Genomic DNA, 24,144 nt, shown 5'->3' on the forward strand with positions numbered 1-24,144 from the left:
ATAAGTTAATAATGGAGATGTACACGGAGTGGACAAAATATTAGGAACACCTGCTCTTTCCATGACATAAACTGACCAGGTGAATCCAGGTGAACGCTACAGTATGATCCCTTATTGATGTCACTTGTTAAATCCACTTCAGTCAGTGTAGATGAGGGGGAGCAGACAGGTTAAAGAAGGATTTTTAAGCCTGGATACAATTATGATATGGAATGTGTATGTGTGCCATTCAGAGCGTGAATGGGCAAGACAAAATATTTAAGTGCCTTTGAACGGGGTATGGTGGTAGGTGCCAGGCACAACGGTTTGAGTGTGTCAAGAAATGCAACACTGCTGGGTTTTTCACGCTCAACAGTTTCCCGTGTGTATCAAGAATGGTCCACCACCCAAAGGACATCCAGTCAACTTGACACAACTGCAGGAAGCATTGGAGTCAACATGGGCCAGCATCCCTGTAGGAATGCTTCCGACACCTTGTAGAGTCCATTCCCCGACGAATTGAGACTATTCTGAGGGGAAAAGGGGGGTGCAACTCAATATTAGGAAGGTGTTCCTAATGTTTTGTACACTCAGTGTAGAAGATAAGAAAATCCAAATGTGCCTGTTGACAGTGGCCCATTTGCCCTGTGTACACCAGAATGTTCCAGCGTGAGCTTGTGGGGGAAGATGGCTGACTTCACAGGGGAGTGCAGTTACTGGCAGCTGAGTCCAGACCTCTCCATCCCTGCCCTGGAGGAGCTCAGCGTGTGTGTCCACCTCCAGCGGCACATCAGCACACCGGCCTGGACAGCCTTCATGTACCGCCACCCTGACGGGCTGCAGGCTGAGCTGGGCCTGGCGGGTCAGGAAGGCCTGGTCCACACCTGGCTGTTTGGGATGAGGTGGTCAGCCCCCCTCCACCTCCCCCTGGGCCACTGGCACTACGTCTGTATAACCTGGTCTGGGGCTTCTCACCAGCCAGCCCTCTACGTCAATGGGACCAGTGTGGATGTTACAGCCCATGCTAACGAATCCCCCCTGTCCCCGTCCTGCTGCAGGCTGGCCCCGCACGGCACGCTCACCCTGGGTGTCTCCCACTACTTCATCCAAGGGGAGATGCATGTGGAAAACGGTACCAACCTCAATGGGAGTGTTTCTCTGTTCCGCGTGTGGGGGCAGGCACGCACCCCTGAACAGGTGTCGGACCTGAGCTGCACAGAGGGGGATGAGGTGCGCTGGGATGCTGTTGACTGGCTTACCCTGAGCTGCCCTCCAGTCCCAGACTCCCATCTACAGTGTGGTGAGGCAGGAAACCATTAACATTTTATATCAATTTTGATTGTCTATAAATATATATTGAATGTCATTCTCTATGGAAAAACTGATTGGTGTTCGCTTTAATGAGCAGCCTTTTTTGTCATGTTTCCACGTCTCTGGTGGCCTCATCTCCTGTTCCTGTTAAGTGACTGGAAAATATTGATCTTGTGAACCCATTTTAATGGCGCACACACAGGGTGCATAATTAAACTTGTTAAACATCAAAGCTTACTGCAGATGTTTTCATGTCGTTAGAGATGGTCCTTTAACATTGCATTAAGTACACTGAACAAAAATATAAAGGCAACATGTAAAGTGTTATTCCCATGATTCATGTGTAGAAATAGAAGATCCCAGAAATGTTCCATACACACAAAAAGCTTATTTCTCTCAAATGTTGTGCACACATTTGTTTACATCCCTGTTAATGTGCATTTATCCTTTTCCTAGATAATCCATCCACCCGTCAAGTGTGGCATATCAAGAAGCTGATTAAATAGCATGATCATTACACAGATGCACCTTGTGCTGGGGACAATAAAACTCCACTCTAAAATGTGCAATTTTGTAATACAACACAATGCCATAGATGTCTCAAATTTTAAGGGAGTGTGCAATTGGCATGCTGACAGCAGGAATGCCCACCAGATTTGTTGCCAGATAATTTAATGTTAATTTCTGTTCCATAAGATGCCTCCAACGTCGTCTCAGAGAATTTGGCAGTATGTCCAACACGGCCTGATGAAATTGTAGGTTCGCACAACCAAAGAATTGCGGCGCAAAACTGTCAGAAACCATCTCAGTGATGCTATCTGTGTGCTCGTCATCTTCACCAGGGTCTTGACCTGACTGTAGTTTGCCGTCGTAACCAACTTTAGTGGGCAAATGCTCACCTTCGATGGCCACTGGCACACTGGTAGTGCGCTCTTCACGGATGAATCCCGGTTTCAACTGTACCGGGCAGATGGCAGACAGCGTGTATGGCGCCATGTGGGCGATGCGGTTTGCTGATGTCAACGTTGTGAACAGAGTGCCCCATGGTGGCGGTGGGGTTATGGTATGGGTAGGCATGAGCTACGGACAACGAACACAATTCCATTTTATCGATGGCAATTTGAATGCACAGAGTTACCCTGACGAGATCCGGAGGCCCATCGTCGTGCCATTCATCCGCCGCCATCGCCTCATGTTTCAGCATGACATGCACGGCCCCATGTCACAAGGATCTATACACAATTCCTGGAAGCTGAATGTCCTAGTTCTTCCATGGCCTGCATACTCACCAGATGTGTCACCCAATGAGCATGTGTGGGATGCTCTGGATTGACGTGTACGAACACGAGTGGGACAACATTCCACAGGCCACAGTCAACAGCCTGATCAACATGCGAAGGAGATGTGCTGCGCTGCATGAGGCAAATGGTGATCATCACACCAGATACTGACAGGTTTTCTGATCCTACATTTTTCTTAAAATATCTGTGACTAACAGATGCATATCTGTATTCTCAGTCATGTGAAATTCATAGATTAGGACCTAATCAATTTCAATTTCAATTGACTGATTCCTTTATATGAAATGTAACTCAGTAAAATCGTAGAAATGGTTGCATGTTGCGTTTACATTTTTGTTCAGTGTAGATATATAGGTAAGTTAAGTAGTGTTAGCTACAAATCAGAAGGTAAATGTGCTAAACACCAAGGTAATGCTTTGTCTGTTATACATTGCTACTGATCAATGCCATCATTTTCCTAATTTGTGTCAGCCTGGTCTTTGTACGAACTTAAAGTCAAGATCGCCATCATCTGCTACGATGGAAACAGTACTGACGTATACAAAGCCAGAGACCTTGCACAGAAATGGGTAAGCTAATGGGGTCACATTTCACTTACTGTTTGTTGCACAGTGTTTTAAATGGTTCCGAGATGACTCAGCACATGCATTGTTCTCAATTTGAATGTCTACATTACCTTTATGTCCTTGCAGCTCAGACACATATTACCATCCAACAAATATCATTTGTACAGAGTCTCTGTGTCTGTGTCAACCAGGTAAGGAAAGTCCAAAATACAAAATTAGTACAGGTGTATCGTGGATTTATGCATTTAATACTCTAATCAATAATCGTTTCATCTCAATTGCAATCACCAACACAAGCTATTTCACACTTTTGACAGTGTCGGTGAGACATATGAGGACGGGGCCCATGTAAGTGTTGAACTTGACGGAATGACGATACTACACAGTAACAACAATAATGTGATAGTTACATATACATTTACTCTGATAATCCGTGCAACGGAGCACAGATGATAGCATGTACTACAATTTCAATTCCCCAGGACAAACCAATATTGCGGGCTGAATTTGATGCAAACCGGTAAGAAAGACATTATTCTGGTGGCGTTCATAGGTTTTGAGCTTCCCTTTTTTTTTAAATGGTCTCTGTGACACTACAATTGGCAGAAAAGAACACAAAAATATACACACTGTTTAACATGTCCAGGAGCTGATTGAAGCTATAGGTTTGGGACTAAAAGAACTTGCCCTTGTTGTGGTTTGATAATTGCTGTATTCACCACACAGCTTTGACTGCCTGGTCCACCTCAACGTGATCCCCAGCTCTGATGTCAGTACAGTGCAGAAACAGGTCTCTCATTTGCTGAACACACCTCACAACGTCGGATATCTCACGCTAATGGCTAACCCCAAGAGCATCCAAGTGAACGCTGTAGGTAAGTCACAAACCATTCCAAAAGGAATCCCACCTCTGGAGACAAAGTCATAACTAAAGAGTAGCCATGGGGAAGAACGGTTACTGAATGATTAGGCCCAGAGTTTTTCCTGGTCACATGGCCAGGAGGACAGATTGCTGGCCCTATATATAATATAGAAGAGTGATGCCAATGCAGGTCCATGGTTCCACTGTGATGATGAGAGTGATTGTTTCTTTCCCCAGAGGACTTCCCCCCTGCCACAGTCAATCCTCCCATTGTCATGGCCACTGGAACCTCTTCTGACACAGCCACAGACCTTATTGTCACGACTGGTGGCGAACTCTCAGGTTAGTGTCTTCTTCTGTTTCAGGAAATGATCCAACCACAACCTGTCACGTTCGTTGTATACATAATGAGTGGACCAAGGCACAGCGTGCGCAGAGTTCCACATACTTTATTACAAAGGGGACAACCTGATCCCCAATTAGAGACAACGATAATCAGCTGCCTGTAATTGGGAACCATACAAATACACCAACATAAAAATAACAATACTAGAAAAAAAAACTAGCCACACCCTTACAAAAAAAACCAGAGGGCTCTCTATGGTCAGGGTGTGACACAACCAAACTAATTACAGCATGTGATATCATATCTGGCCTGAAATACGTATATTGGTTTCAAATATCTCACACTCTCAGTGTTAAACTACTTAATGTTGTCTTTCATCACAGACATATATTTTGAAGTTGATGTGAACGTGACCCTTACTGGGTTCTGTATCCATCCGGAACTGACAATCATTACCTGGGTATGTAGCCTGAAAGGACAGCTTTTCTTAATTCAAATCCTTGATTTTCTGATGAACCCAGGTTTCATCTCACACTGCCTGTTCTCTGACAATTTCAGCTGCATGTCACTCTACCTGATGAGATGTCTGTTCTGACCTTCCAGCTTTTGGGAAAGGCATACAGGTATGTATCAGAAAAACACTCACTAATACAGGAAAAACTGCATTTTGAATGCACTGGGTGTAAGGTCCTGGGTTTCGTGAGGGTGAAATCAGGCGCAAGAAAGCAGAGTTCAATAAAGTGCATTTTTTTAATTCACACATGGTGAACTACGGTCACCCCACTTATGGGTGCTCAAACCAAATGCCCCAGACACAGGGAAACGAAAACAGTCTAGCACTAAGTACACGAACATGTACATCTAATGCAAACACCAGGGTTACAATAATCAATCCCGCACAAAGAACCAGGCGGGCCGGCTGACTAATAAAGCCTCACTAATTATAACCAACTCAAAACAGGTGTACTCAATAAACACATAAGGAGGGGGAGAAAATAATCAGTGGCAGCTAGTAGGCTGGCGACGACGACCGCCGAGCCACCTTCGGTCGGAGTCGTGACAGCACCCCCCCCCCCCCCCTGACGCGGGGCTCCCGCAGCGCGCCGACACCGGCCTCGAGGTCGACCCGGAGGACGAGGCGCCGGGTGATCCGGATGGAGGCGATGGAAATCCCTCAACATTGACGGATCCAAAATGTCCCCCACCGGTACCCAGCACCTCTCCTCTGGACCGTACCCCTCCCAGCACCCCTCCCCAGATGGGAGTAGGTTCGGTGGACCGATCCTCCTTGTCGTAAAGGCGGGAAGGCTTCCGCCTTCACGTTCTGGGAGCCCGGTCTATAAGATAACGTGAACCGGAATCGGGTGAAAAACATGGCCCACCTTGCCTGACGTGGGTTCAGTCTCCTAGCTGCCCGAATATATTCCAGATTTTGGTGGTCGGTCCAGATGAGAAAAGGGTGCTTAGCCCCCTCAAGCCAGTGTCTCCACACCTTCAGAGCCCTGACCACCGCTAACAACTCCCGGTCCCCCACATCATAGTTACACTCCGCTGGGCTGAGCTTCCTCGAGAAGAAAGCGCAGGGGCAGAGTTTTGGTGGCGTACCCGAGCGCTGTGATAGCACGGCACCCACCCCAGCCTCGGATGCGTCCACCTCCACTATGAATGCTAGAGAGTGGTCCGGATGCGCCAACACGGGTGCATCAGTGAACAGCGCCTTCAACCTGTTGAAAGCTCCGTCCGCCTCTGCTGACCACCGCAACCGCACCGGGCCCCCCTTCAGCAGTGAGGTAATGGGAGCCGCTATCTGGCCAAAACCCTGGATAAACCTCCAGTAGTAGTTGGCAAAACCCAAAAACCGCTGCACCTCTTTTACTGTGGTCGGAGTCGGCCAATTACGCACGGCCTTAATGTGGTCACCCTCCATTTCCACTCCCGAGGTGGAAATGCGATAACCCAGAAAGGAGACGGCTCGTTTAGAGAACACACACTTCTCAGCCTTGACGTATAGGTCATGCTCCAGCAGTCTACCAAGCACCTTGCGTACCAGAGACACATGCGCGGCGTGAGTGGCTGAGTAGATCAGAATGTCATCGATATAAACAAACACTCCCTGCCCGTGCAGGTCCCTGAGAATCTCGTCTACAAAGGATTGGAAAACGGCTGGAGCATTCTTTAACTCATACGGCATGATGCAGTACTGGTACTAAATGCGGTTTTCCACTCATCTCCCTTCCGAATACGCACCAGACTATACGCGCTCCTGAGATCCACTTGTGTGAAGAACTGTGCTCCCTGAAATGATTCCACTGCCGTAGCAATGAGAGGTAGTGGGTAGCTGAACCCCACTGTGATGGCATTTAGACCTCTATAATCAATACACGGACGCAAACCTGCCTCCTTTTTCTTCACAAGAAAGAATCTCGAGGAGACGGTTGAGATGGAGGAACGAATGTACCCCTGTCCCAGAGACTCCGTGACATATGTCTCCATAGCAAACGTCTCCTCTTGGGACAATGGGTACACGTGACTCTTGGGAAGCGCAGCGTTTACCTGGAGATCTATCGCACAATCCCTTCCCGGGCGATGTGGTGGTAATTTAGTCGCCTTCTTTTTACTGAAAGCGATTGCCAAATCAGCATACTCGGGGGGACTGCACACCGTGGGACCCTGGTCTGGACTCTCCACCACGTGGCACCGATGGAGACTCCCAGACACCTTCCAGAACACTCCTCTGACCACCCCTGGAGAACCCCCCGCAGAGAGTATCAATTTAATCAGTAGGTGTTCTATCTTTCAGTGTGCAGCATCCATCTCCACGATCAAACACGGTTGAGTCTGATGGGGTATGTATCGGCAGGACATACAAATTATTCTCCAGGTAGTTGAGGCAGCAATACATGTAATTGCGAGAGGTTAACATATTCCCTTTGAAAATAAAAACTGCTTTGACCTTCCACTATTGTTTCTGCTCAAATATTCAAGGTCTGTAACCACTAAACAGTGTAATTCTTTCTTACAGCCTTCCTTGCTCAAAACGTCAAGGTATGATCTGACAAAAGAATACCCCAAAAGTCAGACATACACTGAAGACAACAAGACACCGCATGTCATTTATGATGAAATGGGAATGAGCCATATGTATGACTTAAGGAGCAAGTAGTTTGGCGCACAGATGTATGTAATGTTTCCCCATCCATCCACAGACATGGCTGTCGATTCCAGATGTATGTAATGTTTCCCCATCCATCCACAGACACGGCTGTCGATTCCAGATGTATGTAATGTTTCCCCATCCATCCACAGACACGGCTGTCGATTCCAGATGTATGTAATGTTTCCCCATCCATCCACAGACACGGCTGTCGATTCCAGATGTATGTAATGTTTCCCCATCCACCCACAGACACGGCTGTCGATTCCAGATGTATGTAATGTTTCCCCATCCACCCACAGACACGGCTGTCGATTCCAGATGTATGTAATGTTTCCCCATCCACCCACAGACACGGCTGTCGATTCCAGATGTATGTAATGTTTCCCCATCCATCCACAGACACGGCTGTCGATTCCAGATGTATGTAATGTTTCCCCATCCATCCACAGACACGGCTGTCGATTCCAGATGTATGTAATGTTTCCCCATCCACCCACAGACACGGCTGTCGATTCCAGATGTATGTAATGTTTCCCCATCCACCCACAGACACGGCTGTCGATTCCAGATGTATGTAATGTTTCCCCATCCACCCACAGACACGGATGTCGATTCCATATGTATGTAATGTTTCCCCATCCATCCACAGACACGGCTGTCGATTCCAGATGTATGTAATGTTTCCCCATCCATCCACAGACACGGCTGTCGATTCCAGATGCGGGTGACAACGTCATCAAGTCAAGAGGAGACAAGGACACGGATCCGTACCCTCCTGGAGAGGACATACACCAATGGCACTATAACCATGGAAAACAAGCCCAACGACATTAACATCCGTCATATACGTCAGTTTCACTTTGTTGATATGAAACAAGACCCATAAAAACGGAAATTGAATGGACTCTGGTACTGTCTAGACAAGAGCAAAAGAGGTTTAGGGGTCTAAGAACCAGGACAAAAATTGCATTCCCTTTGATGTGAATGATTTGAAAATACACCCTTTGTCCCTGTGAATTGTGCAGGAGTTGATGCCTTGTCTTCCTTGTTCCCCCAAGCGCCAGGGAGTTGTCCTGAGCACCGACACCAGACCAGACAGGGCCTGTTTGTGTGGCCAGGCACCTGGGCCCCCCGGACTGCCACGCTGCCATGTCAGGGAGACACCAGCAAGACAGCTAGCCGGCTCTGGTGAGACAAGCTGTCAAACTAGAATATTGTAGTACATAATGTAGTTAGTATGTTATGCAAGGTCATGAAAATTACCAACGTATAAAGGGCTCTTGTGGTCTCAAATGGTGTCTCTCAGTGAACAACTTGAGTTGTAAGAGGTTTATCGTTTCTGGCTCATTGATTTTATAGCCAATTTCATCTTGTTGTCAGAGACAATGTGCTGTCTGCAACATAATGACCAAGCTGTCTCTCTTTAACATTAGAATAGGGCTATTTGCATTGAACAATTATGACTAAATCAATTGATGACTGTACATCTGGAATATGTCCTGCAATAAAAGCATGAATCTGTTATAGATAATAAGCAGAGTTAATATTTAAATTATAACCATGATCAATTTTATTATGGGTGTTAAATACTGTTTGCGAGGGACGTGATAGTGTTTGTCTCTGAGAGACCTGTTTGCCTCCATAACAATAAATATGTGTAGGGATGAAACACTGCAAATTACATATGTGGTATCCTAATTTGATCACTTCGTTGTCACTGAGAATTTTCCTGCGCTAGAGGAAACTCAAATTGTGATGTAGATACATTTTATGAAAGCCTGCAGTTCTCTTTCTCTTTCACTCGCTGAAACGTTAAAGCACCAGGCAGAATACATGTCCTACTAGTGTAAATCCTACTACTGCAAAAGTCAAATGAACAAAAATGTATCTGAAATTCATCCAAACACATCAACAACGTTGTTTTATATACTGCAGCTTAACAACACAAAATATATATTGGTCTCCACTACGACATACCTGAAATGCAGCCGTAAGCTACACCTAAACTATAGCCTACCATAGGCTATCAAAACTAATTTCCCGTTACAAATAGCACTTTTTTGAGAATAATCAAATCCTCCTGCCGCAGGATTATTTTACTCCTGCGACGAAACTGGAAGAACAAATATATATATTTACTCCTCAGCACCCCCAAGGAGTATTGGTTTCACAACACGTGTCACGTTCTGACCTTAGTTATTTTATTATGTCTTTGTTTAAGTTGGTCAGGGCGTGAGTTGGGTGGGATGTCTATGTTCCTTTTTCTATATTTTAGGATTTCTGTGTTTGGCCTGGTATGGTTCTCAATCAGAGGCAGCTGTTTATCGTTGTCCCTGATTGAGAACCATATTTAGGTAGCCTGGTTTCACTTTTGAGTTGTGGGTGATTATTTTCCCTGTTAGTGTTTGTTACCACACGGGACTGTTTCGTTTGTGTCACTTTGTTATTTTGTATGTTTGTAGTGTTCAGTTTGTCTTATTAAAATGGACACTTACCACTCTCTTTACTCCTCATCAGAGGAAGACGACGAACGTTACACTGCGGTCGTGAAGCCAAATTCTCTAAAATGCCGTTGGAGGCAGCTTATGGTAGAGAAATTAACATTCAGTTCTATGGCAACAGCTCTGGTGGAAACTCCTCCAGTCAGCATGCCAATTGCACGCTCCCTCAAAACTTGATACATCTATGGCATTGTATTGTGCGACAAAACTGCACATTTTAAAGTGGCCTTTTATGGTCCCCACCCCAAGGTGCACCTGTGTAATGATCATGCTGTTTAATCAGCTTCTTAATATGCCACACCTGTCAGGTGGGTGGATTATCTTGGCAAAGGAGAAATTCTCACTAACAGGGATATAACAAATTTGTGCACAACATTTGAGAGAAATAAGCTTTTTGTGCACATGAAAAATGTCTGGGATTTTTTATTTCTGCTCATGAAACATGGGACCAACCCTTTACATGTTGTGTTTAGATTTTTGTTCAGTGTATATTATACTCATTGACTTTAATATTTTTGTCTGTCATCTGTTTGACCATGGGTGGATGACGCCTGACACACCTGTCCTGCTGACAGTCTGTTGGGTTTTCCAATCCATTGGGGCGTCCCAGATCTGCACCAGTGCCCGTTTGTGGTTGAGACCATTCCAGACCTAGACAACATTGATGTCACTCCTGGTGAGTTGACTTCACCTGGGTAGTTCTACTGCGTCCCTTTGGGGGGGACGCACACTGTCTATGACCATAATAACCAATGCATTGTACTTTTTATGTTTTCAGAGAATGCTATGGATGTGGTGGAGATGATAGAGGGCCTGCTGAAAGACCATCCAGACCTCAACTGCACTGAACTGAGCACCATTCTGAAGAAACTCAAAAACATTGTTTTCATCAGCTGTATGACCCCACCTCTGGGCGAAGCAATCATCAACATCATCTCAGACATCTTGGAGTCTAAGAGCTACCTGCAGCATGTCACCAACCAGTGGGTGTTTTCTCTCTGTTCCACTCATCCCACCCACACAGATCAGGTGGTTAAAGAAATGGAGGGGTGATCAGGAGGAGGCTTCCTCAAAACCACACGGTCGTACGAGATACGCCTGGGATCCGATCCAGGATCCATACTAGCCTACCAATTAGAATGAATTAATGTTTGGGCTAATGTTAGTATGGATATTGGAACGTAGCCCTGGACTATTGAAGCTGTACAAATGGATAACGTGTTCTCTCTCATTTTCCTGTACATTCTGCTATCAATATTTACTGTGTCCTCAACTTTGCCCCCTGCTCTTTGCTCTGTAGAATACTGGACATTACAGAGATGGTTGGCGACAAGATGTCTTGTTTTGACCAGACAAATTACACTTTGGTTGCTTCTGCGATGGCAATCTCCGTGGTGGACGTAGACCTGGGCCAGTTTCAGGTCCTCACTTTTGGCGTCTCGTCTGCTGCAGAGGGCCTAAGCCCCGAGGTTAGTGCTAATTCATTGCCAAACATTAAAATGGTTCCCCAGAGTTATACTTCTAAACACAAGGTGATATAACCCCTCCATTTTACCCATCTGTACAGTCATTGATATTAAGATGGCATTGTTCTGATCCTGGCCTTAATCTTGGTGTTGTAGATTTATATCAACAAGGATCCGTTCAAAGGGACTGTTGCATTCATCTCCCTACCCTCAGCCTTGAAGTACAGATTTCCTCAACACAGTGGAGCCCAGCCGCGGGTTCAGTTTCAGTTTTATGGAGTCCCAACTCTCTTCATGGTAACCGAGTTGTACCACTGCAGGGCTGCCTTTATTATGTCAGAACGGCACTGTATTATTGGATAGAAGTAAATCGCCGGTCTTGTGTACTTTAACATTTCAGAACAACCCGGATGGGAAGATCCTGAACACTTATGTGGTCTCAGCCAGTGTCACCAATGCCAGTGGCCCCATCAAGGACCTAGAGGAGGATGTAGAGGTGACACTACATCACTTGACGTCCAATCCAGTATGTGGAACACTTCCTGACAAGAAATCAACTGAACAATCACTTGTAAAATGATCAATCAAACCCATATTTTTGCTGCCTGATCTAATTGGATTTTCTCTTGAAGCTTGGCAAGGAGGTGCAGTGTGTCTACTGGGACTTCAATCAAAATGGTGGGTCCTATTATAAACCGCAGAGGAATAATCCAGCAAACGAAATCCTAATATTTTGGAAAGTGTATACTCCGAGTTGATCTGTGTAGTGTGTGTGGGGTACAGAGGAGGCATGGGGTAGATAAATATTGTATTTTACTACAGAAGGAAGGGGAGGATGGGAACAGCATGGATGCAGGAAGCACAACACCAGTGCTGACTATACCACATGCCTGTGTGACCACCTCACTCATTTTGGAGTACTTCTGGTAATGAGCCTCTTTGAAATGCACCAAGGGTGGTTACCTTGCAAAAAAACAGTACACAAGCTTTGTTCTCACCCCGATGTTCTCCTCTACACCACGATCCTCCCTCGTACTGTAGGATGTATCCAGGACTCAAATCGACATACCAAATGAGGAAATTCTGACCATCATCACTCATCTGGGCTGCGGTGTGTCCTCCGTCTTCCTGGGAATCACTGTGTTGACATACACAGCATTTGAGTAAGACTCAATTCAGCTACATCTACACTCTGCACCTTCAGTTTTTGGAGTGGCACCGTCTTCCTGTTTTCACACTGTATAGTCTTTGTGCGTTTTGTAAAGTGGCTTACAGTGTTCTTTCCACAGCCTCCTTTTTTTCATGTACTTTAAACCATCTGCTCAAATTTTGCCTTCTCAGCTTTCTCTCAATCTCACATACCCCCATTTTCCCTCACAGGAAGCTCCGCAGAGACTACCCATCCAAGATCCTCATTAACTTGTCTCTGGCGCTGCTGGGGCTCAACATGGTTTTCCTGGTCAACTCCTGGCTCTCCTCCTTTGGCAGCTATGGGCTTTGTGTGGCGGTGGCTTCCGCACTGCACTATTTCCTACTGGCCTCTTTCACCTGGATGGGCCTGGAGGCTGTGCACATGTACTTTGCCTTGGTCAAAGTCTTCAATGTTTATGTGCCCTCATACATCCTCAAGTTCTGCTCCCTAGGATGGGGTGAGATCAACTTCGTTCAAATAGAACAATAGCGAAATGCAAACTTTTTTTTAAACTACAGTTATCTGTATTTCCCCTTAGTCTTATCAGTTGAACCATATCACGTGTTCTACTTCTCCATCTTCCTCCCCTCTCACAGGAATCCCTCTGGCTATATGCTGCGTAGTTCTGGTTGTGAAGAGAGAGTCCTACGGCAGCTCCCTCGGCAGTGAGTCCATGGAACCACTAGATAACTCTGAGGCGTTGTAAGTATTAGATTCATCCTGTTGTACTTATTGTTCCATGTCACTATCATTAGATGAACAGCACCCTTTTCTGACCCTGAATGACATGTATCTGACACTCAATGTCAATTCAAAACTTTCGACAGTTACGTTGGGCTACGTGTAGATCATGAATGATCATTGTGTGGTACTAGAGTCTGGGTATTGTAGATTCTGGCAGGGGGGCAACTTTGGTTTTAGAAGTGGGGGGGACATATATATATATTTTTTCTTCCAGTCAGATAAACACTCCAAACAGCTCAGAGGCGTCCACCTGGTCCTAAAGTACACCGCGCCTCGTTTTGTATCACCTTCCTATGATAAAACTGGGGGGGGACAAAAATACAATTTCAGAATGTGAGGGGGTGGGGGGTGACATGTCCCCCCAGTTTCCAGTGAAAGTTACACCCCTGGATTCTGGACTGAGGTTGTTATTCAGATGTGTAGATAAAGTCCCTCTATCCTATTATCAGCTGCTGGATCCAGGATGAAGTGGCTTTCTATGTGTCTGTGGTGGGCTACATTCTACTAGTGATGCTGTGCAACATGGCTATCTTCATGGTGGTCCTGGTCCAGATCCGCCACATGCGGGTCAATCAGCCGGCTGGCATCCACAGCGGCCTCCTTCTGCAGGACCTGAAGGGTGTTTCCAGTCTCACCTTCCTGCTGGGTCTCACCTGGACTGTGGCTTTCTTCGCCTGGGGGCCAGCCAAGGTTCCCTTCCTCTACCTCTTCTGTGTCCTCAACAGTCTGCAAGGTGAGTGACTGCTGCCAGGCGTTTATTTGTTTAAAGCATGCTAGCTGTTCCTGTAGACTTCCAGTCATGGCGCTAACGCTAGTTAGCAATGGCTCCAGAAACGACCTTAAACTTCATTCAAACTGCACGCAGAGACGTGAAACTGGTATCCATGAGTTAATCTGACTCTGGGAAAGTAGAACAAAATGGAATTGCCAAGATGTCGCACTATCCTATCATAGGGTGTAATGTATAGAGGGTATAAACCTGATGCCAGTGTCACTGGTGTGTTTTAGGGTTCTTTATATTTCTGTTCCATTGTCTGATGAAGGAGAATGTGAGAAAACAATGGAGAATCCATTTGTGCTTTGGCCGCTTCAGACTCCAAGACTACTCTGGTAATGCAACCACATATACTATAATATAACCACCCAAATCAGAAATTCAATTAATGTTTGAATGTGATCAGAATAAAACAAATGTTTATTTTTTATATATACACTGCTCAAAAAAATAAAGGGAACACTTAAACAACACAATGTAATTCCAAGTCAATCACACTTCTGTGAAATCAAACTGTCCACTTAGGAAGCAACACGGATTGACAATAAATTTCACATGCTGTTATGCAAATGGAATAAACAACAGGTGGAAATTATAGGCAATTAGCAAGACACCCCCAATAAAGGAGTGGTTCTGCAGGTGGTGACCACAGACCACTTCTCAGTTCCTATGCTTCCTGGCTGATGTTTTGGTCCCTTTTGAATGCTGGCGGTGCTTTCACTCTAGTGGTAGCATGAGACTGAGTCTACAACCCACACAAGTGGCTCAGGTAGTGCAGCTCATCCAGGATGGCACATCAATGCGAGCAGGAGGAGCACTGACAGAGCCCTGCAAAATGACCTCCAGCAGGCCACAAATGTGCATGTGTCTGCTCAAACGGTCAGAAACAGACTCCATGAGGGTGGTATGAGGGCCCGACGTCCACAAGGGGGCACCGTCCAGCACCGTCCAGGACGTTTGGCATTTGCCAGAGAACACCAAGATTGGCAAATTCGCCACTGGCGCCCTGTGCTCTTCACAGATGAAAGCAGGTTCACACTGACCACATGTGACAGACGTGACAGAGTCTGGAGACGCCGTAGAGAACGTTCTGCTGCCTGCAACATCCTCCAGCATGACCGGTTTGACGGTGGGTCAGTCATGGTGTGGGGTGGCATTTCTTTGGGGGGCCATGTGCTCGCCAGAGGTAGCCTGACTGCCATTAGGTACCGAGATGAGATCCTCAGACCCCTTGTGAGACCATATGCTGGTGCGGTTGGCCCTGGGTTCCTCCTAATGCAAGACAATGCTAAACCTCATGTGGCTGGAGTGTGTCAGCAGTTCCTGCAAGAGGAAGGCATTGATGCTATGGACTGGCCCGCCCGTTCCCCAGACCTGAATCCAACTGAGCACATCTGGGACATCATGTCTCGCTCCATCCACCACAGACTGTCCAGGAGTTGGCAGATGCTTTAGTCCAGGTCTGGGAGGAGATCCCTCAGGAGACCATCCACCACCATCCACCACCTCATCAGGAGCATGCCCAGGCGTTGTAGGGAGGTCATACAGGCACGTGGAGGCCACACACACTACTGAGCCTCATTTTGACTTGTTTTAAGGACATTACATCAAAGTTGGATCAGCCTGTAGTGTGGTTTTCCACATTAATTTTGAGTGTGACTCCAAATCCAGACCTCCATGGGTTGATACATTTGATTTACATTGATCATTTTTGTGTGATTTTGTCTTCAGCACATTCAACTATGTAAAGAAAAAAGTATTTAATAAGAATATTTCATTCATTCAGATCTAGGATGGGTTATTTTAGTGTTCCCTTGTTTTTTTGAGCAGTGTATATATATATATATATATATATATATATATATATATATACAGTACCAGTCAAAGTTAGGACAAACCTACTCATTCAAGGGTTTTTCTCAATTTTTACTATTTTCTACACTGTAGAATAATAGTGAAGACATCAACACTATGAAAGAACACATATGGAATCATGTAGAACCAAAAAAAGTGTTAAACAAATCAAAACATATTTTATTTTTGAGATTCTTAACAGTAGCCACCCTTTGCCTTGATGACAGCTTTGCACACTCTTGGCATGCTCTGTAACGGTTTTCGTCCTCCTCTTCTAAGGAGTAGGAAGGATCAGACCAATGCGCAGCGTCGTAAGTGTTCATAATGTAATTTTAATTAAATATAACTGAACACAGAAAACAAAAGAATAAGAGAATAAATGGAAACCGACACAGTCCCGTATGGAGCAATCACTGACACGGAAAATAATCACCCACAACCAACATGGGGAAAACAGGCTACCTAATTATGATTGTCAATCAGAGACAACGATCGACAGCTGCCTCTGATTGAGAACCATACCAGCCCAAACACAGAAATACAACATAGAAAAAAGAACATAGACTACCCACCCCAACTCACGCCCTGACCAAATGAACACAAAGACATAATAAAGGACCTAAGGTCAGAACGTGACATGCTCTCAACCAGCGTCACCTGTAATGCTTTTCCAACAGTCTTGAAGGATTCCCACATATGCTGAGCACTTATTGGTTGCTTTTCCTTCACTCTGTGGTCCAACTCATCCCAAACCATCACAATTGGGTTGATGTTGGGTGATTATGGTGGCCAGGTCATCTGATGCAGCGCAGCACTCCATCCCTCTCCTTCTTGGTCAAATAGCCCTTACACAGCCTGGAGCTGTGTTGGGTCATTGTCCTGTTGAAAAACAAATGATAGTCCCACTAAGCCCAAAACCGATGGGATGGTGTATCACTGCAAAATGCTGTGGTTGCCATGCTGGTTAAGTGTCCCTTCAATTCTAAATAAGTCCCAGACTGTCACCAGCAAAGCATCCCCACACCATCACACCTCCTCCTCCATGCTTTATGGTGGGAACCACACATGCGGAGATGATCCGTTCATCTACTCTGCGTCTCGCGGCGTTTGCAACCAACAATCTCAAATTTGGATTCATCAGACCAAAGGACATATTTCCACCGGTCTAATATGTTTCTTGGCCCAAGCAAGTCTTCTGTATACCCCCGCTACCTTGTCACAACACAACTGATTGGCTCAAACGCATTAAGAAGGAAATAAATTCCACAAGTTAACTTTTAACAAGGCACACCTGTTAATTGAAATGCATTCCAGGTGACTACATCATGAAGCTGGTTGAGATAATGCAAAGCTGTGTGCAAAACTGTCATCAAGGCTAAGGGTGGCTACTTTGAAGAATCTAAAATCTAAAATATGTATATGTTTACTACATGATTGCACGTGTTATTACATAGTGTTGATGTCTTCACTATTATTCTACAATGTAGAAAATACTAAAAATAAAGAAAAACCCTGAAATGAGTAGGTGTGTCCAAACTTTGGATTGGTACTGTATGGATTATGTTGATCCTGAAAATCTAAAATTATGGATGTGTAATTTGTCTTGTTATTCAGAGTGGAGCCAGACTTTTACAGTTGGTGCCAAATCCAGACCTAACCCTCTGGTGCGCATGCCCTCAGTGAGGTCCATCAAGTCCAGTGCCACAGAAAGCACCTCAGCCTCCTCCGACTCCAGTCAACGACAGGTCTCCATCAGAAGACCTAACTTGAGTGAGATCCCATTTTTTTAAGGAAGAACTATTCTGATTTTTTATTATTCTATGACTCCTGTGATGACGTTATAATGAGTGATTTGAGCTCGAGTGCATGGTGTAGAAATATATTTTCTGCTTGTTTTCGGCAGACCTTGTGTATGAGAATAACTTGGCACTACCACTTGTCCAACGTAACTCCACTCCTCTACCTCACAAAAGTGCCTCTTTCCCAGAGGAGGGGCACTGCGAGGGGCCCTCTTGGCAAGACGGATCTCACCCAAGACATCGGCTACCCATTCCTTAAGACCTTTGAAATACGGCAAGGAGGAACACCTTCATTTGTGCTAAATGAATGAATAGAGAAACAAAGATTGTAACTTGTGCAATCTGAAATATCAGACAAGAATTGGTTCTGTTGTAACATGGCAGCTTTCGCTTTGACTCAATCTGGGACATGAATGCACATGTATGATAAAGCAACATTTAGGACATAATATGAATGGTGTTTTTAATTTCTACTTACTTTGTAGCAAATTAAAATGAAGTTCTTTGTGATGATCTATCGGATGAATGATGTCCTGTCCATCTTCACTGATCTATTTATTGTACTGAAGGTGTGACAAATTAGACTAGTATGCATGTGTGCAAAACGGACAATAAATGACATTGGCTGCAATCTTTTTTAAATATTAATATTTGTGTATCAAAGTTTTATGTTAGATAAAAATACCAGTATGTGCCTGAAAAGTTGGGATGGGAGATTTTATTGATCTGTGGTTAACGGGTGGTGCTCTCTACTGCCCCCTGCTACCATGCATTATATGCACGGGCAGAGAGCAAGATGCGAAGTGAGAGGTTCCACACACCTGTCAGAATCTGTCCATGTGAGAATACAGCGGTAAGCAGACGGACTAAGGATTCTTTGTATGAGAGTGTTGGATCTGATTTGATCAAATAGTTTTGTAATGTTACGGTAGTTACGAATGTACTGATATAAGTGGACGCACGTGGCATCAACAAAAAGTTGTCTGCTGTGCACACGTATCTGCCCTCTCATTTGCTAGAATGTTCCCACCTGATCTCGCCTCCTGCTGCCTGCCTTTCCGCCTTCTATTTATGGTGCATTACCGCCAATCCACATAATCCTCAATTTGTCTACAGTCGGTTGCTGACGCCCGACCACTCAAACGAGCCCAGACAATTGTTATCTCCATAATGCAACACACATTGAAAGGCGGTGACCAATGATGGTCACGACTTGATAAAAGTGATCCGCTCGAACGCGCCCAACGACTCCTATTTTTGAGGGACGAGACAAGACGATCTGTGTCATGGGCATGTTCGAGGGGATCACTTTCACACACATACCAGCAACAGTACATCCACCATCATCACTACTTTTAATCAAATATAAACAATTGTGAGTTTTATTAACTGAAAAATGTATAATTATTTGTAAGAGAAAAATTCAACTCAGACAAAACAGAAGTCCAAACTCTCGTGGTATAGTAAGAAAAAAAAAATTTGCTCACTCAAAACCGTCTAACAAATACCAGAGCGCAGATGTTACACCCATTGCTGTTGATCCATCCATTTCTATCACAACACCCACTTTCAGACACACGCTAATGCTGCATTCATAGCAAAGTGGGAAAGTAGTATTTACTGGAAAAATAAACTTGAACGACCCTTCAACTGGTAATTACTAGTCTATCATCCCTGAGCTCCGACTTCTCCCACCTCTGATGTCAACTACTAAGGAAATTACCGTGATATCAGTATTTTCGGGAGATTTTTTTGTAATTTTATTTATATATATTTTTACCCCTTTTTCTACCCAATTTCATGGTATCCAATTGGTAGCAGTTACAGTCTTGTCTCATCGCTGCAACTCCTGTACGGACTCGGGAGGGGGGAGGTCGAGAGCCATGCGTCCTCCGAAACACAACCCAACCTAGCCGCACTGCTTCTTGACACAATGCACATCCAACATGGAAGCCAGCCGCACCAATGTGTAGGAGGAAACACTGTACCCCTGGTGACCTGGTCAGCGTGCACTGCGCCCCGTCCGACACAGTCGGTAGTGTCGCTAGTGCGCGATGAGTAGCTAGTGCGTGATGAGACAAGGATATCCCTGCCGGCCAAACCCTCCCTAACCCGGACGACACTGGGCCAATTGTGCGCAGCCCCATGGGCCTCCCAGTCGCGGCCAGCTGCGACAGAGCCTGGGTTCAAACCCAGAATCTCTGGTGGCACAGCTAGCACTGCAATGCTGTGCCTTAGACCACCCGGGAGGCCATATTTTCAACAGTTAACTGCAACAACAATACATTATTTATAAAAAGCAATCTATTAATATAGTTTTTGAACACTATGATTTGTTTACAAACATGATAGCTGTACTTTGAGTTTATGGTTGACAAAGCATGTTGGCCATTAGCCAATCAGAGTTTCTCAAGGAGTTCAAAGAACATGGGCGCGTTTGAGTGATCACTTTGGACAGACGGAAACTTTTAGAAACAATAGCAGCTATGTTGACATTGCCATGTTGATCTGAGCCTTGCTGTTGGAAATCCACCAGTGTCAGACTTTACTCAACTTTCGTCTGCAGTCGGCTTTGTTAGGCGTACTACTAGAACTCACCCCGTGAATGCATTCAACTGGTATTTACGACTTTCCAACTGGGAATTACCACCTTCCTACTTGGTTATGAATGCAGAATTCGTAAGCAGTTACCCATACTTGGATCATCTCGTCATTAGAGTATCACTGGCAAGATGTCCCAAGGATTCTGTTTAGACTCATCCCACTCTGGTATGCAACATGTTTAGTGTCATGGGTACCTGCATATGTGGAGTGTGTCTGAAAGTGGGAGTTGAGAAAGAAGTGGGGGGATCAACATAAGTGGGTGTATGTATGGAAACCTAACAGCTAAATGTAAGATTGGTTGCCTCTCAAGACCATTCAGTGGCTGCTTCTGCTTCCTTGTAGCATTTTTACGCTTTTCCTAACCTTAACCTTATTCTCCTAACCTGCTAGGTTAGTTCTCCTAACCTGTCACATTAATTATCTTAATCGGCTACATTAATCCTCCTAACCTGACAATTTAATTATGCGCGCACAGAAGTCATGAGGATAATTTAGTTGCAAATGGCAGCCTGCAGTACCCCAGTCGGCCTTCAACTAGAGTTAACGCTTAGACGTTGCATGCATCAACCAATAGTTGCGTGCTACGTCATCGACTGTGTCAGCGACTGACAGATTGCTATAACATATAATGTGGTTTGCCATTTTTATTCATTTTGGTTGTGGAACTTCTATCTCTAGATATTCTGAATGATGCCAATTTGTATGGCTTAACCATTTTTAACAAAGAAATCCAAATTTCCCAACTGGCTGATGATTCTACTCTTTTCTTAAGAGACAAAGATCAGGTCGCACATGCCCTTAATGCTATAACTGCATTTTCTATTGCATCAGGATTAATGCTGAATATTTCTAAATGTGAAATTTTAAGTTTATTTGACTTTGATGATAAAGAAATTGAAAATATTCCTGTAAAGGACTGTGTTAAATATATAGGAATACATCTGTCAAAAAACCACTTAGTCAGACAACATTTGAATTTCTCTCCTAAAATTACGTGAACTAAAAATATATTTAATAATTGGCTACAAAGAGATCTTTCTATACTTGGGAGAGTACTTCTGTCCAAGGCAGAGGGACTGTCTCGTTTTGTGTACCCCTCATTATCGTTATGTATAAATTCAGCTACTTGTAATAATAAGTAAGGTCAATAAGACCTTTCTTGACTTCATCTGGAAAAGTCTTACAAACTAAAAAAAAGATGTCCTTTCTAACAAAAGAGCTGAAGGCGGTCTAGAAGTGTTGGATTTTTTTGACATAAAAAACACTTTCAAGATAAACTGGTTGAAAAAATGTTTGCTCGATACTGATTCAATATGGTATTTCATACCAAATAATGGTGTTTAATAAATTGGGAGGCCTTCAATTTTTAATGAAATGTAATTATATTCCTGAAAGATTACCTGCTAAATTGGCTAGGTTTCACCAACAAGCTTTACTGGCCTGGAAAAATGTTTCCTGCACAATTTTTCCCCTCATAAAGCTCTTTTGTGGAATAATTCAGACATAACTGTAAGGAATAAGTCATTGTTCTACCCCAGCTGGCATGAGAGGAATATTGACTATGTTCTTGATATTTTCGACAACAGGGGTAATATTCTCACATATGAACAATTTATAACATTGAAAGAGTTTACAATAACTTTCAGAGAGTTTATTTCTGTGATCAAAGCCATTCCCAGTGGTCTAACTACACTTATGAAAAGTAATCTTAATTTTGGGAATGATCACAAAGTTTATCCAGAACTCAGATTGGAAGGCGTGGGCTTACTTGAGAAATCTTGTTGTAATAATATATATAATACAAATTCTTCATTCACAAAACCAACTTACACCGAGAGGAAAGTTTTTCTGGAACACTTAACACGCATGGTTAAGGCCTTACAAATACTGTATACCAAACAAAGTTAAGTTAGTGCACTTCAACATTTCGCATAAGATATATCCATGTAATTCTATGATTTCCACATTTGTGGCTATTGATGATATCTGCGTTTTCTGTATAAAAGAAGGTGAGAATCTGTCTCACTTGTTCTTTGAATGTAAATTTGTGTCAGAATTTTGGGAAAACCTTGCACAGTACTTATTTACCATTATGAACACTGCCTATAATTTTTACATAAAATATATAATATGTTACTATTGCAATGATAACAAAACCACTGAAATGATTGTTAATTTTTTTAAATTGTTGTTGCCAAATACTTTATACACAAACAAAAATTCCAAAATTCTATACCAAAATGACAAATTTTTCTGATTGAATTTAATTATCTTATTAAAACACTAACCCTAGTGAATAACAAAAAGAATAACATCTTCATGAATCATAATAAGATATTTTCAGAGTGAATATTGTTAAATGGTTTATTTTTTGTATGTTTGAGCATTGTTAATACCTGTGTTTGGTTTGCTAGACATGTTTGATGTAGCAATGTAAGTTGATTTTTGTATTATGAATAAAATAAATGTATAACAAAAACATATATATATAATGTGGTTCGCTGATACTTAAAATACCTATCCAGGCGTTGTAAGATCTGGAATGCGTCAGCAACACATGGGCAGAGGAATGCTCCCTATGTCTCCATGAGACGCCATTAACCAACTTCATTTGGCTTCAATGCGCTATTGAGTCTTCACAAATGAATGAATGGTGTAAAGTGATCGATGGCATTGTCCATTCATATATACAGTACATGCGGTCCAATCGTGTTATTTCTACCCCCTCAGCCCACACGCTAGCCACTTTCCCTCGGGGGAATCTCTGTTGAAACTGGATGGAGTGAGATTGCCATCTTAAATTGCGGTCCAATTTATAAAAGTTGCCCCCTGGTCCTCGATTTAGCTTGAGGGAGCAAGTGAACAACTTTGATCTCCAAGTGTCAAATTAAATCAACATGCAAAACATTTTTGGCATGTGAGACAAAATTATGATGCTAGGTAAAAATATACATATAGATAGCGTTGATTTTTAGCAGAGGCAAATGGGAATATGACACTCACTCATAGGAACCTTTAAAACGTAGCTAGCTTCATATAAATATAAAAATATATTTGGAATAAATAACCAAACTATAAAACTAGCTAGCCAGCTTTGGTTAACTGTAGCCAGCTACCTGACATGAGTACTAGCTACCATAGCTTGCTAGGTACATCAATAGCTTCAGGTTGGTTGTTTTTTTTTGGCTCAATTTCAAGATTTCCAACAAGGACTGCCTCTCAGATCAAGGCTCATTCGGATGTGACGATGTAAAACGTCATTCAAGGTGCTGTCTTTTTTAAATTGTATTTAACCTTTATTTAACTAGGCAAGTCAGTTAACCCGCATAACCAGGACGACGCTGGGCCAATTGTACGCCGCCCGTTGGGACTCCCAATCACAGCCGGTTGTGATACAGCCTGGAATCAAACCAGGTTCTGTAGTGACGACTCTAGCACTGAGATGCAGTGCCTTGGACGTTGTGCCACTCAGAAGCCTGTCTACTTCGCGTTTGGACCATAATCAGTAATTGCTTTGTCCATTGTTTTACAGACTATTGCAATTACACATACCACCATCTTTGCCCATAAAAAGTCATGAAAATCGCCATACTTCCGTGGACTATATTGGGGGATCTTGTTTTCTGCAAACAATGCCTGCCTGTAGTACCACGGTCGGCCTTGAAATTGCTTGGCTTCATCAAATAT

At 43.8% G+C, this 24,144-nt stretch overlaps 1 protein-coding gene across 2 annotated transcripts; it reads left to right on the forward strand.

Moving 5' to 3' along the window:
- Nucleotides 1–2,883: 2,883 nt before the first annotated feature.
- adgrg4b (adhesion G protein-coupled receptor G4b) lies at nt 2,884–18,484 on the forward strand. 2 transcript variants are annotated; one of them, XM_031807777.1, is made up of 24 exons: nt 2,884–3,160; nt 3,284–3,348; nt 3,475–3,505; nt 3,640–3,677; nt 3,884–4,032; nt 4,257–4,361; nt 4,749–4,825; nt 4,924–4,988; nt 8,222–8,370; nt 8,581–8,710; nt 10,599–10,699; nt 10,802–11,006; nt 11,324–11,492; nt 11,646–11,786; nt 11,890–12,015; nt 12,122–12,167; nt 12,312–12,415; nt 12,531–12,652; nt 12,870–13,138; nt 13,278–13,383; nt 13,875–14,158; nt 14,434–14,535; nt 17,669–17,824; nt 17,958–18,484. In XM_031807777.1, the coding sequence occupies exons 5-24, from the start codon at nt 3,996–3,998 to the stop codon at nt 18,110–18,112; spliced, it is 2,649 nt and encodes an 882-aa protein (XP_031663637.1). In that variant the 5' UTR covers nt 2,884–3,160; nt 3,284–3,348; nt 3,475–3,505; nt 3,640–3,677; nt 3,884–3,995; the 3' UTR covers nt 18,113–18,484. The 2 variants fall into 2 exon arrangements, with proteins under 2 accessions (XP_031663637.1, XP_031663636.1); XM_031807776.1 differs by having other exon boundaries at nt 3,475–3,677.
- Nucleotides 18,485–24,144: the final 5,660 nt, after the last annotated feature.

Source organism: Oncorhynchus kisutch, linkage group LG28 (assembly GCF_002021735.2).
Source record: "Oncorhynchus kisutch isolate 150728-3 linkage group LG28, Okis_V2, whole genome shotgun sequence".
In the NCBI taxonomy this organism is placed as follows: Eukaryota; Metazoa; Chordata; class Actinopteri; order Salmoniformes; family Salmonidae; genus Oncorhynchus; species Oncorhynchus kisutch.